The sequence below is a fragment of the Acanthopagrus latus genome, chromosome 14 (assembly GCF_904848185.1).
Source record: "Acanthopagrus latus isolate v.2019 chromosome 14, fAcaLat1.1, whole genome shotgun sequence".
Taxonomy (NCBI): domain Eukaryota; kingdom Metazoa; phylum Chordata; class Actinopteri; order Spariformes; family Sparidae; genus Acanthopagrus; species Acanthopagrus latus.
Genome location: NC_051052.1, coordinates 11,799,419 through 11,824,222, shown reverse-complemented (window position 1 = coordinate 11,824,222; position 24,804 = coordinate 11,799,419). Strand labels below are relative to the sequence as shown.

At 42.4% G+C, this 24,804-nt stretch overlaps 2 protein-coding genes across 4 annotated transcripts; both read left to right on the top strand.

Annotated features, from left to right (window-relative positions):
• Positions 1–30: 30 nt before the first annotated feature.
• Positions 31–8,636, top strand: ints13 (integrator complex subunit 13). Its single transcript, XM_037122035.1, has 17 exons — positions 31–186; positions 880–1,130; positions 1,216–1,290; positions 1,521–1,723; positions 2,171–2,251; positions 2,401–2,491; positions 2,589–2,717; positions 4,960–5,044; positions 5,199–5,291; positions 5,772–5,861; positions 5,951–6,129; positions 6,216–6,380; positions 6,602–6,756; positions 6,844–7,074; positions 7,167–7,297; positions 8,095–8,230; positions 8,389–8,636. The coding sequence occupies exons 1-17, from the start codon at positions 183–185 to the stop codon at positions 8,423–8,425; spliced, it is 2,136 nt and encodes a 711-aa protein (XP_036977930.1). The 5' UTR covers positions 31–182; the 3' UTR covers positions 8,426–8,636.
• Positions 8,637–10,256: 1,620 nt separating this feature from the next.
• On the top strand, positions 10,257–24,565 carry LOC119032726 (high-affinity choline transporter 1-like). Of its 3 annotated transcripts, none has more exons than XM_037122214.1 (9): positions 10,257–10,527; positions 20,853–21,045; positions 21,234–21,347; positions 21,744–21,899; positions 22,161–22,309; positions 22,809–22,952; positions 23,075–23,228; positions 23,370–23,587; positions 23,859–24,565. In XM_037122214.1, the coding sequence occupies exons 1-9, from the start codon at positions 10,315–10,317 to the stop codon at positions 24,396–24,398; spliced, it is 1,881 nt and encodes a 626-aa protein (XP_036978109.1). In that variant the 5' UTR covers positions 10,257–10,314; the 3' UTR covers positions 24,399–24,565. The 3 variants fall into 3 exon arrangements, with proteins under 3 accessions (XP_036978109.1, XP_036978111.1, XP_036978110.1); XM_037122216.1 differs by lacking the exon at positions 10,257–10,527 and adding an exon at positions 13,429–13,547; XM_037122215.1 differs by lacking the exon at positions 10,257–10,527 and adding an exon at positions 18,599–18,781.
• The last annotated feature ends 239 nt before the right edge of the window (positions 24,566–24,804 follow it).

The window sequence follows — 24,804 nt, the reverse complement described above, 5'->3', positions numbered from 1 at the left end:
GAAAAGGCTGACGGAAAACCACCGGACACATTTCCGCCAATAACAAACATGCTAGCCTGTGACGGTTAAGTCGTTTGTGCTAGTCATTCCAAGTGTCTGAACAAAAAAGAAGAAAGGGCTGGCGATATTTTGGAAGTGTGATTAATAGAAAACACCCAACGTAGTATTACACAAATGTCACCATGGGTAAGTGTTTTCGTCGCCGCTAAGAAACGTGAAACAGCAAACAAATGATTCCGGCTGTTGTTAGCTAAAAGGCTAAAGCGGCGGCCACTGTCACGCTCATAAGCAAGCGGTCATGTTAGCTTGCTAACGATAGGGAGATATTGGTAAACGACATGTCTTTAGATTGGCTCTCGTGTTTGGTAGTCAGACATTTAGTTAGTAGTCTAAACATGACAAGAAGAGAGCAGACACAATTTTCAGCCGGCTCAGATGATTTCCTGACCGGGAAACCTTCCGTTCATAGGCTTTTCTTCAGCAGACATTAATTGACAAACGGGCAATAATACACGTTTAGCATGACAGTTTTATGGATATCAACGCATTTGCATTTTTCAACCACCAGCAACAACATCAAATATAATTCTATTACTTCCACAAGGGTCCTGTGTTGTTATGATTTAGATATGACTACTCTCTATTATTGATAACATTGTGAAGTCACATGTTTATTAATTCTATTAATATTATTAATTTTAAGCTGTTGATCTCACTCACTTTAATCTAAAATGTCTAAATCCTGACAGCCTCTTTTCCCTTTGGAGAATACAGCTCTTCAGTTATAACTTTGCGAAGCAGAGAAGTTGAACGTTTCAGTGTCAGTTTTCAAATATACCCAGAGCTTAACCATGATGTATTTTTCTGTTTCCCTCACAGATCTTACCACAATGCAGATGTCTAGACCGAAGATGTTCTCAGTGTCTCACAAGACGGTCTTTGTGGTGGACCACTGTCCCTACATGGCAGAGTCAAGTCGCCAGCAGGTGGAGTGTGACGTGCTGACGAAGAGTCGAGCACAAGGGGTCATTCCTTTGGCCCCTGTGTCAAAGTCCCTTTGGACCTGTGCTGTGGAGTGCTCCATGGAGTACTGCCGGATCCTCTATGATATTTATCCAAAGGACAAACTGGTTAGCTCCTTCTTCCTGTTTTTTATTTTTTAACTGGGACTGATATGTCAACACTGCCATCAACATTCACCTCTTTATTTTACAGGTCAATTACATTGTGAGTGATTCAGAGTTCCACATCTTGAACAGCTGGAGACGGGAAGATCAGAGCACTCATGAGGTAAACCACAGCCCACAAGAACCCATTAGCAGATCAACACGTATGATTTAAACATCGATATGATAGTCACTGTAAGACATTCTGTGCATTGACAATCAGTGCATGTTAAAGCTGTGTTTTCAGCAGCTTCCAACTTGCCAGCTTTTGTGCGGCCCTTCCAATAAACGACCACATTTTTGCGGAAGTCTTCTTTGTGATATGATTTTGAAGTTTCCTCTCCTCTCTGGCAGCTCATGTCAGCGCTGGCAGCTGTTGGGCCACCCAACCCACGCGAGGACCCTGAGTGTTGCAGCATCCTGCACGGGCTGGTCGCTGCAGTGGAGGCGTTGTGTAAGATCACTGAGCTGCAGCACGAGAGGCGCACCACTCTGATGGACACAGCCGACAGAGTTGCCAATAGGGGGCGTATTATCTGCCTAACCAATGCTAAAAGGTAAACATTGTCATTAATGGGACAGTTCACCACAAATTCAAAAATATTCCTCTCGTATTGCTAGCTTGTTTTGGTGTAAGTTGCAGAGTTTTGGAGATACCAGCTGACGAGATCTCTGCCTTCACTCCAATATAATTGAACTAGATGACACTCATCTGGTTTGTGGTGCTCAGAGCGCTAAAATACATTAAAAAACTCTGCAGCAATGTCTTTCTTCAGAAATCATGACCCATTTACACAAATTAATCCACAGAACTTGTTGTTAGCAGTTGAATTAGGAACTGTTCTTTTCTACAGAAGACAGCCGTGTCACCACACAGAAGAAAACGTTCTTCTGCGCAGTGATTTCTTTGTACCCTTTTATGTGGTTTAAAATCAGTGCAGCCATGTTTTATCGTTTAAGTACTGTGCTAATGCAGTGCGCTGTTTGTGTTTTTAACCATACAGTGATACTCATGTGCGCATGTTGGAAGACTGCATCCAGGAAACCATTTTAGAGCAGAACAAGCTGGCGGCAGGCTCAGACAGGTCAGTATCTAATGATATTTGAAGAAATGTGTCACCCAACTTGTATACACATGGGACACGGCATATTTATCATGTTTTTTTGCAGTGATTCTGACGGTGACAGATGGCTCATAGATTTGTTTTCTTTCTTTTAACTCCTTGTGTTTCAGGCTAATGGCCATCCAACAGTGTGACCTGGTTCTGGTTCACATCTACCCACAGGGTGAGGACACTCTGGTGTCTGACCGGCCGAAGAAAGAGGTGGGTGCAGTTGGATCATGAATGCACAGGGAATAAATCAGACAAAGTAACAGTTAGCTGTTTGTTCTCATTGCATCTTCCTCACTTCTCGTCTCAGATCTCCCCTCTGCTCACCAGCGAGGTTCATAGTGTCCGTGCAGGGCGACACCTGGCCACCAAACTCAACATTCTGGTCCAGCAGCACTTTGACTTGGCCTCCACCACCATAACAAACATCCCCATGAAGGTAAGGGGCTTCTTGTCCTTTGCCTGGCCTTGCACATGCCTCGCCAAAAATAGAACTCACATAAACTTTCAATTTTTTATTTGCTAGTACACAACAATGTTGTCATGTGTAGAGTGCAGTGAACCATTCCCTCGTTTTACTTGATTTATTGTTTGCTTTTATATTTTCTCTCACAGCCTTCACTCTTTCTTTTTTTTTCTTTTTTGCCTGCTTCCTCACTTCTAATCACTCGTGCAACTTTACACCCTCATCCTTTTTTGTTGATCTCATCTGCATGTTGATATGACTGTGAATCTGCTGCTGGTTTCATGCTGTATTTTCTGTTTTGCTAGCCCACATTAAATGTTTGCGACCAGGTTAGTACTCTTATCACACACACATGACAGTGAGGAAGGGTCAGAGTTTACACCACGTAGTGTGCAGTGTATGTCTTTGGAGCTTTTTACTGTTGCAACAGGCTTACAGTGCCATTCATGTAGTTTGATGTGACCGTTGGTCTACAGATTTGCTGGTCAGGCTCCAGTAAAGGACAGGCAACTCTGGTCTCGTGTTGGACACCCAGGGAATGCAGAATTTGGGGGATATTAAGTTTTGTTTTAATTTATTTATTTTATTTAATTATATATTAACTATATTATACTCTAACCATTTGTTTTAAGATAAAGCTGGTAAAATGAAAATCAACATTTTTAGGAAGTTTTGAGACTGCTTCCGCCAAATTCTTTAGAATATGAACGTTGCATTCAAGTGTTTTTATGTCCAAACCTCTGTGACCAGCGTTGCCTCTTCTGAGTTATTAAGTACTGTCAGTGTCTGTCAGGTTGTTTACACCTTTAAAAGTTGTCCAAACTTCCCCCTGGTCTCTGTTTCCCATATCAGTTCCCACTCATTCCCCCTCTAGTGTCTTGGTGTGGTCTATTGTTGCTGTCTGGATATGTAGCTGATCTTTTTAAATGTTTCCACCCTCGGCTGTCGTAAAATAGGAGTTATTTTACAAATGTAGAAAGTTGACAAATTTAAAGCTTATTATTAAAAGTTTAAAAAGTTTGTTTTTAGATTTATGGTTGCCAGGACTATTTTGTATGGAGGACTTAAAATGCTGAGTTCAAAAAAATGAATAAAGAAATGGCTGTGAAGTGAATTACGATGCCATTAAATGCTTTGAAAATGAAATAGAAATTAATTTAGAAAAATGTGACAAACTTTGATATTTCTGCTTTAATTTGCAGCTGTATTTATTTACCTTTGTATTAATTCAACTATTTATTTACTTTACCATTTAATTTATGAATGTATACATTTTTTTGTCTGTATTTACTTACTTATTTCTGTGTTCATTTCTATTTTTCTATATATTTTTTTGCTTTATTATGATAAAGGGGGGCTTAAAAGTGGTTTGAGAATGTTAAAAATTTAGCTGAAATTATCAACAGATGATGAAGTTTTGATGTCTATGTATTGTGTTGCAGGGACATCTACTGAAGTTAGCATGCTAACCAGTTAGCCCGAGTCCATCCCAGTTCAAAGCATCTGTGTTAGAAGTTTAAACCCCGACCCTCTTCTGGTGCTCTGAGTTCTCGGTTTGGACCGCTAGATGGATGGCTTACCGTTACCGTTGTTTTGTGTATGAATTCAACAGGTTGCTAGTTCTTGCTAATTGTACCTTTTTTAAAGAAAAGTAAAAGTAAATACAGGAATAAACATATTTGTGGAAAGAAATAGGGTGGAAATGCAAAGGAAACGCAAAACAGAAATGAATACATAAATAGAGAAGTAATTACAGTTGAAATAACAATTTATTATATAATGTCGTCATATAATTTTGTATTATACAATTTTTATTTTTGGTATATTTAATGGCATATTAATTTATTGGGCCAGAATTTATTTCTTAAGTTATTTTTGTTTTAGCAGTTTTGGTCCTCCATAATTTTGGACTCAAGCCCAAACTATACAGAGCTGGTTGTGTAAGATCAGGGATCCTTGACTATTTAAGTGTAGGATCAGTATTGCGTGAACTAAAGATCTGCATTAAACACTAGCCTCTGATGTGAGTAGAAAACATGTTTGAGTCACCCAGAGAGCAAAGCTTTTTCTTTTACTTTGTCCATTATCATTTACCCTTTGGAACATGAAATCAGCAGTGTAAACGTGTGTTTGTGTATTTGTGTAGTAGCTTTGCTGATTTTAAGAGCTGACTCCATACTGACCTGAATTTGTTACTGTCTCTGGGGACGGACAGGAAGAGCAGCATGCCAACACATCAGCCAATTATGATGTTGAGCTCCTGCATCACAGAGACGCTCACCTGGAGTTCTTCAAGAGCGGTGGGTCTTCACACATCAATCAAAATAAGTTTGCTTATATGATAAGAATCACTCTGAAGAGCTCCAAACACAATGGCACAAATGTATGTTTTAAAGTTCATCAATTTGTTTTCAAAAAATTAAAAAGCCGATATGTCCTCTTTGTGTTGTGCAGGAGACTTGCATATGGCCGGCACCAGCACTCGAGAAAATGGACTCAAAGAGACAATTACACTGAAATGGTGCACTCCACGAACCAACAGCATAGGTGGGCAGTTTTTACTTTACTTTAATTACAATGGTTTAAAACTTGAAAACTACACAATTTAGGGAAAAATATTTCTCACTTTTTCTCCATTTGGAATTCCATTTTTGACAAAATGTTAAGTGTGAAGAACACAACATTATGTGTTGCAACTAACGATTAGGTTCATTATTGATTTATCTGATGATCATTTCCCACCTAATCATTTTCACTAGAAGACAACAGAAAATAATGAGAGATGACCGCTCCCTCTGGCGACATTAGTCTGTTTTAATGGCTTGATTTATTGTGTCCAAAACCCAAAAAGTATTTAGATGATAAAGATTTAGGACGAGAAAAATATTTTTCTTAGTTGACTATAGTTTAAGAAAAGACATACAATATAAGTCCTTTTTGTAAAATATACCTTTGAAGTTAGTGCTGACTAATGCACCTGTGATCTGAGGTGACTGATTTAGTTCTATTTGTTTTTTTCCTCCTCAGAACTGCATTACTGTACAGGAGCCTATCGCATCTCCCCAACAGACGTAAACAGTCGTCCTTCATCATGTTTGACAAACTTTCTCCTTAACGGTAAGCTATATAAACTCTTTTTTATCAGTACATACTGCAATAGTTTCTTTGCCTTGAATCTTGAATTGTTGACCACCTCTCTTCTTCAGGGCGATCGGTGCTGCTGGAGCAGCCGAGGAAATCGGGGTCGAAGGTCATCAGCCACATGCTCAGCAGCCACGGAGGCGAGATCTTTCTGCATGTGCTCAACAGCAACCGCTCCACCCTGGAGGACCCGCCCTCCATCAGTGAGGGCTGCGGTGGCCGCGTGACAGACTACCGCATCACTGTACGTTCACCTCACCCCAGCTGTGTCGCAACAAACATAAGTAATCCTCAAATGGTGATTTAAGTGTTTTTTTTGGTCTGTTTTAGGACTTTGGTGAATTTATGAGGGAGAACCGGCTCACGCCTGTGTCTGAGTCCTCCCACGATCCCTCGGGGAAGCTGCCAGCTGAGAGGGCCAAAGCCCAGCTGGAGCGTTACACTCGATACTGGCCAATGATCATCTCTCAGACCACCATCTTCAACATGCAGGCGGTGAGCAGCCTGCAGAGACACTCAAGATGGACACAAAGATTTCTATCATATGAGTGAAGCTTCTATCACTTGTTGCTCCCTGGTGATAATATCTGAACATGAAAGATTATCTCCCTCCTGGGTGTCTCTCTAGAATTAAAACCAGCCTGTTTTGAACATTTCTATGCCTCCATGTTGGCAGCTCATTTCTGTCTGTGTGTCTTCCTGTTTCCCTCCACTAGGTGGTTCCTTTAGCTAACCTGATAGTGAAAGAGACTTTGTCCGAGGAGGATGTTCTGACCTGCCAGAAGACAGTTTACAACCTGGTAGACATGGAGAGGAAGAACGACCCTCTCCCTATTTCCACTGTGGGATCCAGAGGCAAAGGACCCAAGCGGTATTTATTCCCAAACTTTTGACATCTTCCATCAAAATCACAAACAGCAGTGTCATTGATGTTTTCTGTTGTTTCTGTCATCCTCAGAGATGAACAGTATCGCATCATGTGGAACGAGCTGGAAACATTAGTGAAAACTCACGCCGGAGACACAGACAGACACCAGAGGGTGCTGGACTGCATCATCGCCTGCCGCAGCAAACCTCCCGAGGAGGAGGAGAGGAAGAAGAGGGGGAGGAAGAGGGAGGATAGGGAAGACAAGGCGGAGAAAAATGGCAGCAAGGAAACAGAGGACAAAAGCTGGCAGGACTCGGAGAGGTGAGCAGTGCTTGGATTGCTGAGTGTTAGCAGCAAAATGAATCTTTATGGTGGTCACTAAACTTCTTGGTCGTCTTCTTTTCACCCTGAAGACTAAAGGGCTTGCTGGATAAAGACGATCAGGAGTCGGAAGTGATCAAGGATTCCCCGGACTCTCCGGAGCCGCTCAATAAGAAGCCACGCCTGTCCACAGAGGAGGTTCAGCCTCCGGAGAGGGCAAAAGGTGACAACTCCCATCACATGTTCCCACGCTTGGAATAGAACTCTCAGAGTACTGCAGAGTCATGAGGGAATCATTGACAAACTGTGGGTTGGGTCTTAGAATATCTTATTTTCAGTTTTATAAATATAAGGCCTTAAAGTCATTAAATACTCTTTCATTTAAAAAGTCTTCATTCCCACAGACATTTTATCTACATAGTCATCAACATGCATGAAACCACATTGGCCTTATCTGCAATACTTGAATAAGATAAAGTTGATGTGTCTGGCATGAAGTACCTGTATACTTTATATTCGCTGTGCTGAGTGCAGAGTTTTTCTTTTTTTGAAATCAGTAGAAGCTGGACATCTGTGACTGTTTTCCTCATTGTCTCAGTTCTGAGATTACAAGATTACTGGGTCTTATAAAACATAATGGGGCACAGATTGTTAGTGCAGGGATCCAGTTGAATTTAAGAGCTTTTGAAAACTTGATATTAAAACTGTTACTAAACAGGTGAAGCCCACCTGCTTTTAATGGAATAATGGAACTACTGACATTAGTCCTGGATGTATACTAATAACCAAATGTAATCTTTAATATGAAAAGCAATAGTAATGATTGTGTCTTCAATAATTAGATAAATGTATAAACATTTCTCCTCAGAGGTTGATTAGAAGAATTGCAATTAATTGGTACATCAACACAAAATTGAAAAGCATTGATAATTATCTGCGTGTGCTCAGACCAACAAGAGCTGATTCCATAATTGACCAATTGACAACATCATCTGTGGCTTTGTCTCACTGCTGCTTCAGGTCCCGTCTCGCTCCTCACCATGTGGACAAACCGCATCACTGCTGCCAATTCCAGGAAGCATCAAGAGTTCATTGGAAGAGTGAGCTCCGTGAACAACAAGTTTGAGTTGTACCAGCAGCTCAAAGACGAGAACGGGTGTGTAACTGCCAAATACCAATCACCTGTCACCCTGTTATACTAACTGTGTCAACATTTTGAACACACATACCCATCAGTCTTCTATGTTTCAAACAGGATGACATCTGGAAATTAACAATCTTTTACATCAAACTTGACATTTTTCCTGTTTACAGGATGGACGTTCATGAAAACGGAAAGGCCACCAGATGATGTCTCAATGGATTAACTGCTACACCCCCCTGCCAAGGATGAGATTGTGGACCACAGTGTTTTTCAGACTTGGTTGTCCCCTACACTCCCAAAAACGAGGATATGAAATAAAACAGTGAACTCTAACGAACAATTTTTAATTTTTTTACTCATCATTTTGTAGATATGCTGTTCACATATTGTGTAACACAATAAAAACTGTTAATAGAGAGTGTTGCTGTTGGCCTTTGTCTATTGAATGAACTAGTGATTGTGTCAAAACATAAACATAACTAATGTCGTAGAGTGTTTTTCAACATTTAACACACCCATGTAATTATGAAACGGCCAGAATGATTGACCATACACAGTACAGGTGCATCTCAAATTAGAATATCATGGAAAAGACTTTATTTCAGTAAATCAAGTTAAGAAGTTAAACTTGTGTAAATATGGTGGATTAATTATACAAAGAATTACTTAAAGCCTTTATTTGTTTAAATCTTGATTGTGGCTTACAGTTAATGAAAACCCAAAATTCAGTGTTGTGGAATTTCAGCTCACGTGAAAGTTCGGGAGCAGTGAAGACTCAGACACCGATGACTTACGTTTAGATAGTTTACAGAACATGGCCATGAAGGAGCAACATATTACATCTGTCTGCACGGAGAGTTGCCATGATGTCTTCCCAAGTGAAGTGTACAAATTATATCTTACAGCTTTAGGAGGCAGTGCTTCCTTATGTTATCTGTAACAGCAAGGAGGGTGATGCAGAATCTCTCCCCCCTTGCCAGAGGACTAAGTGGTACAATAAGTCAGAGACACTTAGTCTGTAAACAGATGGAAGGCCTCCTTATGAGGTTTACACAAACAGTTAGCTTAGCCTTGGCTTGGTTCATCAGATATCTGTTCTGTTCCTCTCCACTCATTATCTCCAGACTCTGGAACCTTGATTTTCAAATTAAATGCAAAATTTACTTTCATCTGAAAAGAGGAGACTTTGGTCCACTGAGCAACAGACCAGTTCTTTTTCTCCTTAGCCCAGGTAGGACACTTCTGACGTAGTCTCTGGTTCGGGAGAAGCTTGACGCGACAGTTGGAGCCCACGTACTGGATACGTCTGTGCGTGGTGGCTCTCCATTCACCGACTCCTGGCTCAGACCCTTGTGAAGTTCCCCCAAATTTTTTGAATGGCCTTTGCTTGACAATCCTCTCAAGGCTGCAGTTATCCCTGTTCCCTTCACTCAACTTTCTATGAACATGCTCGGATACAGCACTCTGTGAACAGTCAGCTTCTTTAGCAATGACCTTTTGAGGGTGTCAGTGTTTGCCTTCCCCATGATTGTGAAACCTACCCAACCACAGGGAGAGAACATTTAAAGGCTCAGGAGACCTTTGCAGGTGTTTTGAGTTAATTAGCTGATTAGAGCATGACACCTTGAGTCTACAATATTGAACCTTTTCACAATATTCTTATCATCTAGGATACTGAATTTTGAGTTTTCATGAGCTGTAAGCCGTAAATAATCCAAATTAAAACAAATAAAGGCTGAAATATTTTACTTTGGGTGTGATGAATCCAAATAATATAGGAGTGTGACTTTTTGAATTGACACAAATTCACTTTTCCATCATATTATATATTAATATTTATTCAATTTATTTAGATGCACCTGTACACACAGGCACATTTCTGTTTCTATCAGCCGCTTTTATTTTGAAATGTTTACTTCAATTCAATTGGTTTAAGTTAGGCTACTTAAAAGGACAGAGCTTGCTCTGTGATTGGCTGCTGTCTTCACATCTCGTGCACTTCTCCGCTCTACAATGCAAATACACACCTACATCACTGAAAGAAAAAATATGGACGCAACCATTTTTAAACTAATAATAGTAATAAAAATACGTTCATGTTTAACAATTGCCGAATTAACAAGCAGGCCCAAATAGTTAAGGATAATGTCGCAGACGGCGTTAATTTTTTCCATATTTCCATATCTAGTTTGTACTTACAAAACAATTCTCAGCGTTTCCTGGAAATGTTCCCTGGATTTGTAAAGTTTCTCATGTTTACCGTCAATATGTTGTCACATGAAACAGTGCGTTCAAACAGCCGCTGGAAGGTAAGGCGCACCTCACACACTGAGGCAGACAGGATGCTCTTTATTAAACACGAAAAACACACAGGAAAAAAACATCTGAATGTGTTGTACTTACTGCCGGATGTACTCGAAGGCAACAGTGATTTAAAATTCGCGGGGCCGACCAACAAATTGTCTCGTTCAACCTTCTCCTCGCGCAATAACTCCTAAAATCAGGCGTTTTGCTAAGGGAGTCTTGGGTTACTGCCGTTACCAGTGACTTAGCGTCAAAACAGGTGCCCAAGTACGTGACTTTTTCACACACACGCACAGCAGCCCACTTCTAGTAACATCTGGCAAGTAGATCACAACGGCAGGTATTTAATTTTTGTTAATGTGTCTTTTAAAGGGGCACTGTGTAGTTTTTGGAGAACACATTCAAACGCATTGTTTTACTATTTGCATTATTAATGAGGTAAAACAAAACAAAACAATATAAGTTCATTAAGTATTTTTTTTTTCCATACCTGAATAAACAAGCTGCTCTCAGAGGAAAATGTTTGACGCTAGAAAGGTGGCAGGGCCCGCCAAATCTAAACAGAGTCGTATCAAAATGAGTTGTACTTCAAGGTGAGTTTGTTTATTCAGCCATGGAAACATAGTTTGTGAGAGTTTATGTATTTAGTTTGTTTAGGGATAAAAATAAATCAGTCAATAAAGATTTTTCTCCTCTAATTAAAATAAATGAATCTGAATCATGTTGGCTGCCTTGGGACTGGAAATTAAAGGTTTTGTTGTTGCACTTAAACCGCATTTCCACCCAAAGTACTCAGAACTACTTTACAAGGGGCTAAAAATGTTCCTTCAGCTTCTCTCTGTCTCCCTTTTCACTGTGGTCTTAAGAGCTTAAGATACGGAAAATTAGTCCACTGATGTTCTGTAAGGAACGTCATTTTTTTCATGCATCATATGCTTTCTTCTGTAACTCCACGTTGATGTACTGGGGCACGATGAACAAAAAAAACATGTTTGTTCGCGGATGCAGATTTTGATACAAACTGGCTGAAAAAAAATGTTGCGATTCTTCAACCTATCAGGAATGTTCAGTGCTGCAAGCTCGCTTTTGGAAAGTAAAACCCACAGAGCAGGAACTTCTTTGGGGTAAAATACTGTCTTCGGATCTTACCTTGGACCCTGGTCCCTTCGCCGGAAGCGCCCCGAGTTTCCCAAAAGGTTCCTAGTTGCTGGGGATAGTCTCTGTGTTGTAAAACTTTTACAAACTATTCATGGAATTTTCCCTATTTTGAAGTTAGATACTTGAGAAGTCATATTGTGGAGGACGAGGATGTAGCGCCCTGTCAAGTGTTTTCCGTCCTTGCCCCAACCCTGACGGCCCCTCGTCGTCTTGTGACAGGTGGATCCACAGTCTCAGCGGCGGTGGAGGCAGCTCAGGTTGTAATATTGGCGGCCGCCTTGGTTTAAGTGCTCTAAGATCCCTGGTCTGCAGTGAGAGCATAGTGCTTGCAGGCCAAATGGCGACCGTTCTTGTCCTGCCTTGACCTTTGCAGAAATGGAGAACTACAGCGACGAGGAGGACGATCAGGATGAGAAGGCAGACGACGAGCAGGGCCGTGAACATGCCGGCCATCCACTGATAGCGGTTCCTCTGCTGTGAGGTGGCAGTGATAGCTGGGGACGCAGAGACACAGGTGTTAGTGGTGGGACTGAGGGAAGAATTGGCGCCTAAACTTGGAAGTACAGTAGTAGAGGGGGCAGAGAAACAGTCTTGTCTGTAGCTCACAGGTCCAACTTTAGTAATAGGGAACTCTGGGAGCATCGAGTCTCTAAACGCAGGATTGACTGATCCATCCTCAGACCTCATCGCTAACCACATGCTTCGTATTAGATCGACATGGCACCTTCTAACTCGGCTACGACCCAACCCACACAGGCTGTGGTTGTACCATGACACCACAGTGGAGCCAGGCCTCATGGACACGACGACGAGGTGCTGGCTGCTCGAGCTGTTGAAGAAGTGAGACAGCTTCCGGAGCATCAGTTCCACCCTGTATCTGTGAAGGAGGATGGAGTGAAGACTGCGGTGAGCGGTCAGGGTGAAAACGTGGCAGGGGTTGACGGGGCTGCGACGGATATCCAGAGTCAGGGGCAGCCAGGTGCTCAGGCCTTGTCTGTCCCGGGCAGCCAGGAGGAGGTGCTGAGGTGCAAACTGCAGGTCCACCTCCAGCGGGACACCATGAAGCTCCATACCGTCCAACGTTAACCAGGTACCGACGCTGATCGGAGGCCCGTCGATCAACGTAATCTCCAAGGAAAGAGCGTCAGCCTCCCCATCCTCTGGGTCTATGAAGGTTTCAGGTGGGACTGAGTAACGGAAGGGGAAGCCAACGGTCGCCATCAACACCGGAACAGATTGCGACACTCGGGGCGGAAGATTCACAGAGCCTGAAATATAAAATAATAAGACCATCTCACAGAAATGTTGAAGAAGCATTTTGTTTTACGTTTTTTTTTTTTTTTTTCCATTTCTCAAGGATTTATGGATGGACTTTTTAAATAAAGGACCAGGTGTATTTAGGCAGCTGGTACCAATTGGATCCCAATAACATCCCAGATTTAGTGAATTAAAATACCATGTTTTCATGCAGGTTAGCCTTTTATTTCCCAGAAGCTATAGCCTCTAATTACAGGGATAATAGATTATTTGGTTGCCAATTTTAAAGCAAAAAACGCCCAACAGCTTCAAACGATTCAAAGATGTGAGTATTTAAAGCTTTTCAAGACAAAAGACATGAAGAAATAATTGGCAGATCAACTGATATGGAAAATCATCATTAGCTGCAGTCCTAACCTCATGTGCACACTCATGCAAACACCCATTACAATACACTGGTGTTGGTGTTCTCACAGGTGTCATGCTGTTCCATCTTTGGACAGTTGGTGGCAGTAATGCAGCAAAATAACAGAAACATGAACACCAGGAGAGGCAGTGGGGAAGAAAAAAAGCCTGCAAGGCTTAAAAAGAAACAATGGATATATACAATGTAAGTTTCAAATAATTCCAAAGTGAGCGTGTTTTCAAATGCAGGAAGAAAATGCACTCAGCATTTGTCAGATCTTGAGGATAAGACTGGTGGGAAACACAGAAGGAGAACCACACTCTCTTTGGTTACTAGCATATTCCACAGGGTGCCATTAATGTGTTTCCTAAAAAGGCTGTTGGCTTCTAGGCGTTTCAGGCTACTGTGATGCCAGAAACTTCAGGCAGCTTCTAAAACTACACTTGTTTAGGTACTGTAAGGATTGCACTTATATTATCATGCCTAGAAAATAGTTTTGGCTTTTGGATGCAAAAAAACACATGTAGAAAGATTGCTCATGCTGTAGTTTCCAGACGTGTTGGCAGCTTCATTCTGCAATCATTTTCACTGAACCAGAGATTTAGAGTAAGCTCTCTGCTCAGCTGCACTGGTACTTACTTGAGACGGACGCTGAAGAAGACGTTGGCTGGACTGAGCTCTGTCTTCTGTGTGAAGAAAGGCCGACAGCCTGTAATGATGTTAATAATGTGGTCGAAGTCCTGTAAAGTGGACGCAAAGATGTGTTCAGAATCTGCTGCGTGGGATGTTCTTTTGTGACCGGCCCACTGCAGTCTGTTTGGCGGATTAACAAGGAATTCTCTATAGTGAGGGCAGATGTGCTCGCTGCTAATGATGTGTATGTGACCACTGAGAAGCCACTGTGTTCTAGAGGGGAGAAAGCATCTGAAATGTCCGTCTGTGCAGCAGCTGTTGTGTGGTTTACTTCTGCAGTTGCACTGGCAGAAAAATGCACGGCTGGGCTCCACGTCTGGGTCGAAAGGTATCCCCTGCTCGAATAAAACATTAACAACCGCGATCGAAAAGCCGTTGAGCACTCCTCGCCGTGGGAACAACTTGTCAAAAAGTTCGGGACGCGCCGTGCCGTGCTCTCGAGGTAGGTGCTTCTGATTTTAAGGGTGCAGTTATTCACATAAACGTGATCTTGTACCACAGATTGGTCACATAATGGGATTGAAGACTCAAGTTTCTGGATTTGATTAATGAAGGATGTAGTGTGTGAATCCTGGGCAGCAGAGGGAGTAGTTGGTTCAAAATGCTCCTCAGGCAGGAGTCCAGTGCTCTCAATTACTGAGAGGGGAGCTGTGTAGGTCTCACTTGGTGTAACTGTTGTCGAGAGTGCTGTATATGAATGCACGCGTGTTGTCAGTCCAGTGACTAATACGTGGGACACTGTACGGAGTGATTGTTGCATTGATGGTGTGAGTTGTACACTCTCGTATGCTGACTTCTGGCTTTTGAGAGACTCTTCTGTAACTTCTGGATTTGTGAAACCGGGTGTCCCAAATTGCGCGCTATAAAAGCCGAGCTCCGAGGGTAAAGCTGGTGTAAACGTCGTCACCGGTGGCTCCATGGAGGACGTCGTGAGCGAGGACTCCAATTCAGTTTGTCCAGACGGAGCCCGCTGACCTGTCCATGTGGTCGGTGACACATCCTGAGTTGGAACACTTAGCAGAGACATTACATCCTGATTCACAGCAGCGGACAGATGTCGGCTTGTGTCCGAGTGCTGAGTTATCGATAATTGCTCAGTCATTAGAGATGAGGTCGGTGACACATGAGGGAATAGCTGAGCAGACGGTGTTTTGTTCGATGGTGGCGGTGACTGTGGTGTTTTTAATCCGGAGTTCAGTAGTAAGACATCATAAGAGTTCTCTGCAAGAGGTGGATGGGAAACAGATGGGAGGTCATAAAGTGCAGGTTTGGCAGCGTGGTGGTCTTTAATAGGCCCTGTGGAAAGGAAAATGCAACCGATCAGTTCGGTGAAAAAAACCACGAGTTTCACGAATGCAGCAAATGATCATATTCAATACGACTGTCAACACTGTCAGGGATTGTTTGTGGATGTTCGAAATGCATGTTATCATTTCTTATTTATTCATTCACTGTAGCCAATCACCACACTTAAAGCTCATTGTTTTATCCCACAACTTTGCCGTTTTGGTTACTACTCACTGCTCTCGTCAGCGTCATGAGCAGACACATGCAGCAGTTTTCAGCAAAAATAAATGAATAAATAAAAAAGCTATGAAAACCACTAAATGCTTCAGACCATTCAAGCATTTATGTCAAAATGGGAAGAACAGGAAAACCTCAGATTATTTTGACTTTGGAGTGTTCATACACCGCCGCCTCTGCTCTTGTAGTTGCCACATTTAAATAGTCTAAATAAGATACTATTGTGTTCCTACATATTTGGAGCAGTCTGGGCAAGCTGCAGTTCGTTTAAAGCCTTGCGCTTTTTTACTTCCCGTGATTCCATTTAGCCCTCCAAGAATCAAAAAAGTGGGGTTCGTCTGTGAGGATTATCTTGCTGAACAAAACGTGCGAGAGCTACACAAATCCAAAAAAAAAAAAAATCCCATAGGCTTTTTGATGAGGGGAACCCAGGCGATGCTAACTTCTTGGTTAGCTTCCAAAAAATACATCATCCCTACAACACCCAATAAGTTAATGCAAGTGTTTTCATTGACTTGATTCGTGATCCTCCATGTTCTCTTCACCATAACATACAACTCATAGTCCTCTGTTTTCCGTGTCATTCATGCCTCTCATATTTCCACCACAACATTAGCCCATATGTTCTCCTGGTCTCCCAGCTCCATTCAGCTGCAGGCCCCCTTTCAAACAAGGTCAAGTCATTACTACATATGACTGAATGACTAACCACCAAGAACAATCCCATATAGTCATATAGAAGTCAACAGCAGCAGACTTACCCAGTGAGCTCACAGTGGGCTGACTCTCTGAGTCAGTGTGGCTGGCTCTATAAGCACCGGTCCACAGGGGGGTTTCCTTTGGATGGGGTCGGAGGGTCAGACGAGTGGTGAGCGATATTTTGTCGGACGCCTCGTGTGTCAGCTTGGAAGTGACACCGGAAGAGTCTAGGGTCAGTGAGGGATAAATCCTGTGCAGTATGGATGATGGTAGCAATGAAAGAGCGTTGTCAGTGCTAACCGTTGATACATGTTCAAGCAAAAAGAGTAAATGAGGTACCTCTGTGGTCCAGACATACCCAGAAATACCAAGTGATGAGTCTGACATGATCTGGAATGCTTGTTCACTGTTGCCAGTTGCCTTTACGTGAGGTCCAACTTTTGAGACCCCAGTTTCTTTGACAGATTCCCAACAATTGTGATCTGAAAACAAGTTTGGATGACTGCGGACAAATTCAAAACTGGCTGATGTGTGATCAGCTGTCAGAGTCATTCTGCCAGTAAACAATTGTCGCTCCAGAGTGTTCACACCCTTGCTGCAGGGGTGCAAAGTTGGCTGCTTGACAGAAAAATGGGAACTCGACAACACCTGTATTTTATGCTTCAGTGAATTCCCCTTAGAGGTAAATTTCGAAACCTTATCGGCTGTAAGTGTGCCAGAGGGCTGAGGTGAAAAAATAATTCTGACACACGTGGTATTGTTTTCAGGTGAACCATCTACACACTTGTCCAGGCTTGTCTTAGTCAAGCCCCGATGGATCTGACTTGGTGGCGGCACAGCCAGATTCGGTGTAGGTGTAAGTTTTGGCCCTTGCAAGTCCCTCTTAACTTTATCTCGGATCAGCCCTGACACACAAAGCAAAGTCCATCCCAAAACAGGAGCTTCCAGTAACTTGGTCAGCCCTCCTGTTGTCACACTGTGTTCCAGTACCTTGACTAAATAAGACTTCTGTTCCTCTCCTTGACAGCCGACATGCCACAGAAGCTCTACAGAGGAATGCTGTTTCTCATGATTGCTACCAAGCCCACCTTGCCTGCAAACCATGAGCCTCTCTTCTTGTTGTAAGAAGGATTTTCTCATTGAAAAGAGGTAGACAGAGTCCAGTTGCAGGCGCAGGTAGTCAGCCATGGTGCTGACCAGACGGAACCGCTGTCTGGCGTCAAGAGTCACAGGGTTTAACTTGAGTAGAAGGCTAGCCCAGACTGTCCCCCGCCCCTCAGAGCAGGATGAGGCGCCTCTATTGGACAAAGAGACAAAGCAATCACTTATTTTTATGTCTTTTTTCCAATTATCATCAATGATGACGAACATGAGTGTGGAGGAATTTAACTTCTTTAACGCTAAAAGTAAAACATCTCTTTTGGATCACTGGTTAACGTAGATGTGACGCCTCATGGCTCTAAGGCAACCTTTTCATCAAAAAATGCCTTCTTTTGTTTTCTGGTATGTGTTTTAAGATGACACATTGACTTGTCACTGCTTAAGGGTTTCTTTTAAGACCAACTAAAGCTGTCAAGAAAATGCCTGGTCTTCAGCTGCCCTCAGGCCAACACTGAGATTCCTACCCACTAATAATAACTCCCTTTCACATCCAGCAAACTTTCCACTGATCTCTCTTACCTGGCCTCGTCAGTCACTGTGCTGTTTCTGATGTGCAGATGGAAGTATTCAGCGTGCTGCTCTCCAGTAACAGACACTTTGAGGTGGTATATCCCACAATCTTCAGTCAGAGCCAAGCCAAGTAGGCTGCTAGTCTGTCGCCTGAACGTCATCCAGTGGGGCAAAGAGCTGGTTCCATCAGCCAAAGCTAGCTGAGAGGGGGAAGAATGTTTGATTCATTTATACTTTTCATGCACGACTGTTTCAAAATTAAGAGTGTACAATATTTTCCAGGTCCCAGTAACAGACTCTCATTGTAACATTGGGGTAGGATGAAAGTGAAGAACTCAGCCCAAACAAAACTTTCATAATGAGTTTGCAGCCTGGGCAAATTTCTCCAGGTGTCCCCAACTCCATTAATACCACCATATGTCCCATTTAAACAAATAGTAAAATGTTACCTATTGAACCTACTGATATCCTTCTTACGTTCTGTATGTAAAAGGAATGTTAGTGGCACAGGTATCTACAACAGTGTAGACGTCTCTCCAAATATATGTTGACAGTTGAGCGCTACTCAGCTCACCTGAGAATGCCTCGTGTGCCCCAGGGTCCTAAGGATGGGTAGTTTAAAGGAGAAAGGTGATCCTGCCTCAGACGTGAAGTTGGGAAACCTACATACTTCAGTCGCCATAGGACAATGTCGCATTAAACTTTGACTGAGCTTCACCACCTTCAGCAGCAGCATCAGCCTGAGATAGAAGTCCAGGATTTTACACGACAGGCTGATCTTTGGGTGAAATGGAGCAGGGTGCTTGACTGGGAGGTCATCCATGTCCAGTTGCTACGGGGCTAAATTCAAGGTAATGCTTAATCTCTCACCGCTGCTTTTCCCGTCCATCTTTTATTAATTAAGTCCTAAAGGCAATTAAGTCCTAAAAAGTGCAGATGTTCCTCTGAAACAAAACAAATAGAGATCTCATTAATTTGGAAATCCATTCCATGTATGTATTATTATGGTTATGAAAACATTATAGCTAAGTCACATACACATACATGTGTATTCTGTGCACAATGTCTGTCTTCTGTCCAGCCTTTTTACATCAGACACATCTGCTTGCTTTTCTTACCATTACAATGTACTGCTGCTCATTCCACCAGTCGTCCAGTAAAATTTCTGTTGTTCGCTTAAGTTAGAAGCCGTCAAATTCCAACAGACCACACATAACGAGGCAGCGGGGTTTTTCCTGTTCACAAACAAGTCTATGCTTACACCAGGGGAGAACCTGATCCTCAGAGCAGTCATTCATATAGCTCCTTCTCTGCTGATTCTTTGTCGCGGCGGGTCCTGTTACAAATGGTTGGTCGTTACTAGGGTACCTGCAATACTACCGCTGTACTATCAGTGACTTTTGCAACTGAAGGTCACAGATGGCTGATGTCAGCATGCAAGTTTTTACTTCAATTTAACTTCACATCTGACGTATTTCCCTGTAACTGCTATTATATAATCTTATTATATCTCTAACTTCCCCAGTTTTACACATTGAAGTGTGTTTACAGGTCTTGGGGATTTAAAAAGCCTTTTGTGGCTCCAGAGAAAGTTGCATGCAATCTGATAAACTGCCTCCAGTGATTACCGTTTTGGGTAATGTTGGCTGTAACACTGTAACACAACAGAAGCTCCATGCTGCAAATTAATAGAGGGCACATTTGCATCAAACGATAACAGGTTCACAAAGTCTTCCTAGCATTGCATAAGTCAAACATAGCCTTCAAAACTGGCTACTGACAGCACTAATCACGCTATACACCCCGACCCAACCCAACCATACTGGAAATGTATCTCACTCGAAGCGTTAGTCAAAACTTGGCAGCACTCACCAGTTCCATTCACTGTTGTGAGCCCTGGTTTTGAGGATCTCTACCTGAACATTTTTTAACAAGGCAGCAGCACAGGTAATTGAAAATAAGTTATTTTTACTAGTTATTATGAGAAAAAAACATAATACATGTGAATTTCAAGTAACAGGTTTCTTTTATCTTGGAAAATGATGTTTGGCTGTAGGTCTGATGGAGCATTTTAAAGTAGTTTTCTCTTCAGAGTGTTTAAAGGCAGACATTCAGACCAATACATTTGAACATCAGTTATAAAAAAAAGTAGTTTTAGTTCTTGTGTGAACTCAGAAAATCTACCATAGATGTACAACAAAACCAGTTAGTCATCATGTATGATGACGACTTACTGGTTGTAAGACTTTTCAGCTCCTGTGCCATAGAATGACTGAACTATCAGTACACACTGTAATTCATGCAGATAAGGTTGGAATGGGTCCTGAAATGAATACATTCTCTCTTCATCACACCCTAATAAGATGCAACAGGGTTTTTGTTGTTGTTGTTGTTGTACATCATGCTCATGACAACTGTTGGCAACTTTTTCCCTTTCAGTTTTTTCATAGCCCGTTTCTGGCACTGTTGAGTGTGTGGTCTGCCCTGGAAAAAAATAATGTCTGTTTCTTACTGAATGCTGTGAAGGAAAACTGTGTGCTTTCCACCAATGTTAATCACCATTCAGAGGCAGAGAATTGCTGTCTCAGGGGATGGGACAACAAATGAACAAACGAATGACACCAGAGAGAGCGAATTACCCTTCATTCTTTACTGTGAATTTAAAAAGTAAAATAGAAAAGTCAACATAAGCCCAAAACCACCAAATTAAACAAATTATTTCACTTAAAAAAAATGTGTTCACAATTACTCTTTGCGTCTCTAATACACAGAGTAGCACATCAACAAAGTATTTACTGCTTTAAGACACACATCAGGTTGTTCTCTGTCTGACACACTGTTTTAGATCCTGGAGCATCTGTTGGCGTTCAACACCACTGGGTTCATGTTTTAAGTGTTTCAAACCTTGTCTTTTCCCCACAGACAGTGAAGATGGCGGTAAACTGGCCGGGACTCGCGTCCATAGGAGTGTTCTACTTGATCGTGCTGGGTACGGGGATCTGGGCGTCCAGGAAGTCCAAACGCGAAGAGAGGAAGTGCACCGGGAACCGCAGTGAGGTCGCAATGGTTGGAGGGCGGAACCTGAACATCTGGGTCAGCATCTTTACGATGGCAGGTAGAAAAATGATAATGAAGATGATCACAATAAATATTCATAACAGGAATTAAATAGGGTTATTTATTTTGGAATCAGGGGCATCAAATTGAATGCATTTAATTCAGACAATTTACAAGAGGTGGACCTAGTCTTACTAATTTTTCTCTTTCTTATTGATTGTATGCATGTCTGCTAATGTTTTGCAGCCACCTGGGTGGGAGGAGGATATATTTTGGGTTGTGCTGAAGTGCTCTACGATCCAACGAAGGGGTTGGTGTGGGCCTTTGCACCCATTGCCTGCGGCATGAACTTGGTAATAGGTGAGTGAGGCCGAAGATAACTGCTTCGATGCAACATGGTGATACACAGTGAACCTTGCACTGCTTCATAATCACAACAAAAATACACGCAATTCATAAATGAATACGTATTACATATTTCATATTTCACATATTTGCCTCTCCGACCACTCATTGCTTATTTGAGAGCTGTGTAACATCAGTGAGACGGTAGGATCACAGTGTTACACACGTTTACTTCAAGATATAACTCATTAGGCACTGACATTACAGCTGACAAATCTGTAAGACCTGGGTTTTGTATTTACAGCAGTGCTGTTGCACTCAGAATCTGTAGGGGGCACCAAATCGCAAAAATTGCCAATTTCTACACAATGTTGATTTAAGGTTTAAATGTCTCTGTTTGTATGACCTCAGGTGCACTCTTCCTTGTCAAACCTATCCGGTCGAAGAACTACGTCACCCTCATGGACCCGTTTCAGGAGAAATATGGCAACACTGTAGTTGCTATTATTTTCATTCCAGCTCTCATCGCCGATATCTTGTGGGTAGCATGTATCCTTGGTGCACTGGGTAAGTCAGAACAACGACTTCATGAATACATTTCTTGTAAAAATCTGAATCCAGTAAAAAAAAAAAATCTTATGAATTAATTTTCATTATACATAAAAAAATTTTTTTTATCTTTTATGTTCTTCATACGAAAAATGCTTCAAAAACTTAAACATAAGTCTGCTGCAGATGATGAGTGTTGGTGTTGTTGGGTTTGCAGTAAAGGACTACGTCACAAATAGTCCTTTACTGTGCCTGCCTCATGTATGTTTGTGGTTACAGGAGGGACGGTAAGTGTGGTCATGGATATCTCCTCCAAGCTGGCTGTGAGCATCTCTGCTGCTGTGGCAATCATTTACACATTACTGGGAGGACTGTACTCTGTGGCTTATACTGACGTCATCCAGCTTCTCTTGATGCTCCTCGGCTTGGTACATACATTGCTTTGCAGGGAAAAATGATGAGATATAATATGCAGGAGTTCTGCATTGAAATTAAAAAAAGAATGACTAGAACTGTGTTGTATATTTTGTTGAGTTATATACGTATCCCACATTTCCAGTAATATTTTTTAAAAAAAAAGAGAAATCCACAGTTCACTCACGATATGCGTTTCATTTGGTGGCCTGTTGCTACTTCTGGGATAGGGGAAATGTGTGTCTGCCACCGGCAAAATGAGATTGAAAGCAGGATCATCGAGAGCGAGTATGAGTGTGTTTAGCTTCAGGTCAACCCTCAGTGAATGCAGCACTCACCAGAGACCTCGGTTCTCTCTCTCCAATTTCCCTCTTCTCTCTGTAATCTTATGTTCATAAAGTTAAGGTGGGTATGACCCTTTCAGTGTGGCCCCCATACTATTGTTCATCCACAGACCTATGCAGAACTGATATACTGTGCGTCTGTAACTCAGTTTTCCCTCCTTATTTTCAGTGGTTTTGCGTGCCTTTTATCCTGACAAGCCCCTCCTCTGCTAACATCACTGTCGCCGCAGTCACCGAGCTGCACCAGGCGCCCTGGATCGGTAAGCTGGAGCTGGAGGATACAGGCCGCTGGATAGATGACATACTGCTACTGGTAAAGGAGACCTGAAACAGCCCCTCAACTACAAGACAACACTATAAAATCTCTTCTGTAAAAATTTCAAAAAGATCACTGTTGCAATCTCCCAAGAAATCCTTTCTTTATTCCTCTCCAAGGCCCTTGGAGGGATCTGCTACCAGGCTTTCTACCAGAGAATCCTGTCCACACCCACCGATACCCAAGCTAAGATCACCTGCTATGCTGGAGCAGTATTATGCCCGATCCTTGGGATGCCATCACTCATCATTGGGGCAGCAGCGGCTTCTACCAGTACCTACATTAAACTATGTTCTCATTGTCTTTGCTATCTTTGTAAATGTTGGAATAAACATTCCGTAGTACCATTATTTAGAGAAACTACATCGCTGTAACTCGTGTTTGTTTTATTTACATGTGCTTAATGTCTGTCAGACTGGAACCAGACCACTTACGGTTCACCCAGCCCGTACGAACAGGGCAGATCTGGTATGATCCTGCCGATTGCCCTGCAGCACCTTTGCCCGTTCTACGTCTCGCTGGTTGGCATGGGAGCGCTTGCTGCTGCTGTGATGTCATCAGTTGACTCTGCACTTCTGTCCGCCGCCTCTCAGCTGGGCCGAAACATCTTCAAGAACATCATCTACAAAAAGGTGACACTGACCACCATGTTTTTTTTTGTTTTTTTGTTTTTATTTTTGCTCTCAATGGCATAATTTATAAATTCCATATACATGTCACAATGACACAGAATACACATCTTGGGTGCTGGTATCTTCAGGGTTTCTCTTAGCTACTTATTCCTTCATTTCCTGTCAATCTTGATCTAATCCTGCCAGCAACTCACTCTGATTAGAGAGAATTCTACAGCACGGTCATCCTCTTTTTTCTCAGTAGCTCACGCAATGATCTCCGCCATTTCAGGCCTCCGAAAAAATGATTATCATGGTGGTCAAAGTGTCGATCTTCCTGTGCGGAGGGATGGGAGCAGGCCTGGCCATGATGACGAGCTCCGTTCACCTGTTCTGGATCATCAGTGCGGATGTCCTGTATTCAATGATGGTTCCCCAGGTGATATGCATCTTCTACTTGTCTCACCTGGTTAACAAATACGGGGCCTGTACTGGCTGCGTGTTGTCTCTACTGCTCAGAGGTTTGGTCGGGGAACCCCTGATAGGCCTTCCTGACATGCTGCCCCTGCCGTGGGACAAGATCCAGGAGGACGGGCACCGATACCGCTTGTTCCCTTTTCGTACAGTCATCATGCTCGCCACCACTGGGACCATTTTACTCGTGTCGCGCTTTGCTGTGTGGCTGTCTGAGCGAGGGCTGCTGAGAGGAATAAGTGATGCTGAAACAGACAAAGATGTACATCAGATGGCACCGGTCCGAACGGATGTGGAGGAAAAGGACAGACTGAATAAAGAGCCGTCTCACCTCAGTGAGGAAGTAGGAAGATGTTAAGAGCATGAAGACTTTATACAGCGTACGGGTGGTGGTAAAACTGTCAAATGGAACCTAAAAGTGTTTTATATTCCTTAAATTACAAAATGTATTCATATTATTATTGTGTTATATAAACCTAAAAAAAGAGAAAAAAATTAAACAAAACTGACTTCATAATAATGATATCTGGTTGTGTGTGGTTTATTCATTTGTATTTCTTACCTTTGTTCAGGACAGGGCATTGCACATGACAAATTTGGAGAAGACACAGAAGCAGCAACTTTTAAAAAAGCGGCACTTGAGATTAACACTTGTCATAAAAGAAGAGTGGTGATAATATCTACAGCAGAGGCAGAGAACTCCCGACTTTGAGCTCAGGACACACCTGTAACTCTTAGAACAGAAACAACCCACAAGGGTTAAT

What these genes read in the sequence shown, in the direction of transcription:
- ints13 (XM_037122035.1), top strand. An exon ending in AAGATCAGAGCACTCATGAG is followed by an intron (nt 1,291 to 1,520) that starts GTAAACCACAGC and finishes CCTCTCTGGCAG; the next exon opens with CTCATGTCAGCGCTGGCAGC. An exon ending in CCTGGAGTTCTTCAAGAGCG is followed by an intron (nt 5,045 to 5,198) that starts GTGGGTCTTCAC and finishes TGTGTTGTGCAG; the next exon opens with GAGACTTGCATATGGCCGGC.
- LOC119032726 (XM_037122214.1), top strand. Translation starts at nt 10,315, where the DNA reads ATGTTTAACAATTGCCGAATTAACAAGCAGGCCCAAATAGTTAAGGAT. An exon ending in CGGCATGAACTTGGTAATAG is followed by an intron (nt 21,348 to 21,743) that starts GTGAGTGAGGCC and finishes GTATGACCTCAG; the next exon opens with GTGCACTCTTCCTTGTCAAA. An exon ending in AGAACATCATCTACAAAAAG is followed by an intron (nt 23,588 to 23,858) that starts GTGACACTGACC and finishes CCGCCATTTCAG; the next exon opens with GCCTCCGAAAAAATGATTAT.